The sequence below is a fragment of the Argentina silus genome (genome assembly GCF_951799395.1).
Source record: "Argentina silus genome assembly, chromosome: 9".
In the NCBI taxonomy this organism is placed as follows: Eukaryota; Metazoa; Chordata; class Actinopteri; order Argentiniformes; family Argentinidae; genus Argentina; species Argentina silus.
Window position 1 is genome coordinate 21,201,694 of NC_139663.1, and position 5,000 is coordinate 21,206,693.

Below are 5,000 nucleotides of genomic sequence, written 5' to 3' on the forward strand. Positions count from 1 at the left end.
GTGTACTGAAGCAAGTGGGTCTAGATGGGGGGGGATAGTCTGTCTGTATGTCTGAATGTTGGTGTACATATCAGGTGTTGGGTAACTGCCCTATGCCTCAGTATTGTGTGTATGCATTGATCTTCTTAAACAGCGTGTACTATGTCACTGAACTGCTGATGTTTACACATCAACAACACGTCAGCTTGTCTCAATGCTGTCATCTCTCCTAACCTATACCTCCTCACAAACAACATGCACATAACCCTCTGTTTCTGGGAACATCCCCTTTAAAGATTTTTACTTTGCCTTTGTTTTGCTCTCCCGGAGAAATCCCTAACCCTGAACCCCCATCTTCACAGCAAACACTCAATGAAGCTACGTGAACATTCAAAACAGAAACTTTGATGTCTTCTCTGAGGCCTCGACATCCAATTGACTAACTTCTGTATTTTTCAGTTGTATTATTCATGTGTTTTTGCTTTTTATTTATATTTATCCAGGGAGACACACCGAGACCGAGGTCTCTTTTGCAGGTGTGCCCATGTTTCTACATTCCAATGATGTTGAATAAACCTACATGTAAATCTAAGATAATAAGATAAGATTTTGATATCTTATGTCAATGTCAGGCACCAAATATGAACGTAGGCTACAATAGCCCCCCTGCACACACACACACACACACACTTACACTTACACTTACACACACACACACACACACACACACCTGTGAGCAAACACACACACACACACACACACACACACACACACACACCTGTGAGGACCCACTCAGTACAGTTGCTGTATTCCCCTGATGCATGCCGGATGTATAAACGCCAGTGTTTCTGAGCTGCTGTGTGTATTATGCCTTCAGAAGGATATTCTCTGTCCTTGTGTTCACTCTGGGTCATGTGACGAGTGATTCATTACTCGACTCCACTTGAGAGTCCTCAGGATTTCAGCCTGTATTATGAAGATGCCCTTCGGCCACGAATGAGAGTGAGAGAGAGAGGGAGAGAGAGAGAGAGAGAGAGAGAGAGAGAGGTTGAGAGAGTGAGGTTGAGAGAGGTTGAGAGAGAGAGACAGAGAGGTTGAGAGAGAGAGAGAGAGAACCAGAGTGGTTGAGAGAGAGAGAGAGAGAGAGCCAGAGAGGTTGAGAGAGAGAGAGAGAGAGAGAGAGAGAGAGAGCCAGAGAGGTTGAGAGAGAGAGAGAGAGAGAGAGAGAGAGAGAGAGAGAGAGAGCCAGAGAGGTTGAGAGAGAGAGAGAGAGAGAGAGAGAGCGAGAAGGAGAAAAAGAGAGACAGTGAGAGACAGAGAGTGAGAGAGCAGGGAGATGGGATGAGCTTTATATCTGTCCGTTTGCCAAGTCCATGAATGATTCTAAACCGCACCATTCACTATTAATTAAAGAATAGCTTAGCGCAGCGGTGATGGATGACAAAGCCACTGGCTGCAGAGCTGAGGCACACTGTGCCAGCCTACTACAGCCAGAGACTACATCTCCCAGAATGCATTATTCAAGGAAGTACACTGGAATGCATTTTGTATTGTCCACTGCCTTGACACGGGAGGACGTCAAATCTCAGCCTCTGGTTCTTCTCAAGGACGTAGATGTGACCAATTATGACCGTCAGCTACGTTCATTGAATAGATTTAAAACATGACCCATTTTTTATAGGATTGATGAAGCTTAAAGGTGATGAAATTGTAATAGGAAAACATACAGAAAAATAACAGAAATAATCTAAAATCTATTACATGTAATGCGTGCGTGCAATGACATACATAGTGTGCAATGATATAACACATAAAAACACACAAATACACACATCACAGCAAACACATACACTGTACTGGTTCAGGGGAGGCTGGTGGAGGTAGAAATCGGAGGACGGGATCATTGTAATGCATGGAATGGAATGAGGAACAGTATCAAGCGTGTTTGATACCATTCTACGTCCCGTTCCATGCATTACAATGAGCCCGTCCTCCGATTTCTACCTCCAACAGCCTCCCCTGTATCGGGTCACAGATAGCTCACTCACAATGTCCCCTGGGGGTTCTTCATGTGGCATGCAAGGAGAGACGAAAAGAGGAGGAAAAGAAAAAAAAAGAAAGACAGAAAGGAAGGAAGACAAAGACAGAAAGAGAGAGAGAGAAAAAAAGAAAAGAAAAAAAAATTTGCATTCCAACAACAGTACATTACATGAAGACACGGAGACATGCGCATGCCGGAAGAACCAACGAAATACTGAAATCATAAGTCAGAGACGGCACACAGACACGTAGATTAAGACGGAGGGGGATCACGGCGGAACGCTGGAGACGGCAGGGCTCCACGATTCCAGGGGTTGTCGTGTGAACCCAGGCTGGAGAGGACGTCTGACGAGGCCTATCGACCCGCCCTAGCAACGCGGGCTAGCGGTTAGCGGTTAGTCACGAAAGTTTCGGTCACTAACGGTTGACTCACATACACAGGCAGGCCGGGTCACAGCGAGTCGGATAGCACTGGCTAACGCGGCTGCTACAGGGAAGCCATTTTCTCTAACCCCGGCCTCCGCAGTGTGTGTTTGATTGATTGATAGACTGTGGCAGGCAGTTCCCAGGGCTTTCTACGTTTGGGCAAACTGCCAAAGAGACATCAGAGCCTAACAGCAGGATTAGATTTCAATGGAATTATTGGGGCTGAAGCTAAAGATCAAATGACTGAAATATTTACACAAACACGAATGTCTGTTGGGTGGTACGTTACTTAAGAGTGCAGTGGAGCGGAACGTGGTTCGCTGAGGGGAGCGGCCTCCCTGTCCTTCTTCAAAGCGTGGCCCACACCGTCGCCATTTGATGTTAATATGTCTGATCCCTGTGTTGACTTCACCGACTCTCAGACTAGAATGTGCTACAGAGACCCACTAGATGACGTTCCCGAATGGCAGACAGGAGACCTATTTGAGGGGCAGGCGAAAGGGGTCTTCTCTGCTTCTCTGCCTCAATGTAAAATAGACCATTGTTGTTTACCTCCGGTTTTCGCTCTGTTTCACTGCACACTCTAGTTTGCCTGTGGTGCCGTTTCTAACATATTTACCGGTCGTTGTTTTCCAACATTAAAAGGCACTTGGCATCAACCTCATAATGATCCAGCTAGCCTTTTGTGGTTTCAGGCCAACTGTCTTTTAATGATTTTCACAACAACAATGGCCGATAAATATGTTAGTAACATCATCACAGGCATTCTAGAATGTTTACTGAAACACAAAAAAGCAATCACAGATACAACGGGAGGCACCAACGAGCAGAGCTCTCTCTCGTACCCTCAAAAGGGCGTGTCCACCGTTTGGAACGCCATCCAGGGGGTGTCTATAATAATGATTAGAACCTGTTATGGTAATGATTACAAGGTGTTATGGTAATGATTAGAACGTCTTATGGTGATGATTAGAATGTGTTATGGTAATGATGGAATCCCACACACTGAGTGAGTTGTGTCATGGGTGTGGGCGGGGCCTGTCAACATCAGAGATGTGTGGGGTGGGGTAAGGAAGTGTAGGTTTTATACCTGTGTAATAACATTGTAATAACGCTAGTAACAACGTTGTATTAACATTTTGATCAATTGTAGTTTAGTGATAGTTTTTGTAATTGCATTGTATGGAGACTGAGCAGTTGTTATTACACAACTGGAACATGTAACAGTCCTTATTCCATGTGTTATAACAAAAACAAGGTCTAGTATGTGTGTTAAGACTGAAGGAGATGTGTTAGAGCTGGAGTGGGTAGGTGTGTGTGTGTGTGTGTGTGTGTGTGTGTGTGTGTGTGTGTGTGTCTGTGTGTCTGTGTCTGTGTGTGTGTGTGTGTGTGTGTGTGTGTGTGTGTGTGTGTGTGTGTGTGTGTGTGTGTGTGTCGGCCAGACTTACTTTCGTCAGGGTTGGGCGCTGCCAGGATGGCGCTGTGCTGCTTCTTGACCTGCTCCACATCCTCTGACAGCTTCTCTATACAGCCACGGATCTCTTCAACCTGTAGGGACAGAAGTAACGTTAGGGCCCCGTTCCAACACTGTTACTGTTATGTCTCCTTCCCTGCCACCTCTATACAGCCGCGGATCTCTTCAACCTGTAGGGACAGAGGTAACGTTAGGCCCCGTTCCAACACTGTTACTGTTATGTCTCCTTCCATGCCACCTCTATACAGCCACGGATCTCTTCAACCTGTAGGGACAGAGGTAACGTTAGGCCCCGTTCCAACACTGTTACTGTTATGTCTCCTTCCCTGCCACCTCTATACAGCCACGGATCTCTTCAACCTGTAGGGACAGAGGTAACGTTAGGCCCCGTTCCAACACTGTTACTGTTATGTCTCCTTCCCTGCCACCTCTATACAGCCACGGATCTCTTCAACCTGTAGGGACAGAGGTAACGTTAGGGCCCCGTTCCAACACTGTTACAGGACTAGGGAGTAGAGACTAGGAAGTAGTGGGTAGAGAGTAGGGAGTAGGGACTAGAGAGTAGGGAGTAGGGGCTAGGGACTAGGAAGTATGGAGTAGGAAGTAAGAGAAGGGCTATATAAGAGGTATGGACTATGGGTCAATATGGGACTATATTTAGTAATGACAGAGTAACTATCTTTGATCGTCAACGACATTGTTGTTAAAAACTAAAGTGAAAGTGAACGTCACGAGGTCCCTCAGTTAATTCAGCATTTTAGTGGCATTTTTGGTGCATTTTGACAAGAACAAATGGCAGTTGGGTTTTGATGGCAGTTGGGTTTTGAAAACGCAATCCAGCGCCGTGCTGTTGAAAACTCCTGGGGAGAACCCTGTATGCTCAAGGAAAACTCCAGGCCACAATCATGGACCTAGCAGACATTCACTTGAACATGAATAGCACATGGTAGTATCGTATTTCACAGATCAGTCTACGGACATTTGTGTGCTACAAAAATTCCTGCCGTCCTCATAAATACTATTATGTTTCTAGAAGCCTCTGATATGCAGAGAGCAGCAGATATTTCCCTGAGCCTCTTTT

General features: G+C 45.7%; 1 protein-coding gene across 1 annotated transcript in view; it reads right to left on the bottom strand.

Annotated features, from left to right (window-relative positions):
- The window catches only part of stx1b (syntaxin 1B), a gene marked incomplete at both ends in the record, with an annotated part of 52,084 nt that overhangs the window by 15,106 nt on the left and 31,978 nt on the right, over window positions 1-5,000 (bottom strand). The window contains one exon of the mRNA XM_083676226.1: window positions 3,894-3,993. Coding sequence (XP_083532352.1) covers window positions 3,894-3,993 — 100 coding nt within the window. The remainder of the gene's footprint in view (window positions 1-3,893; window positions 3,994-5,000) is intronic.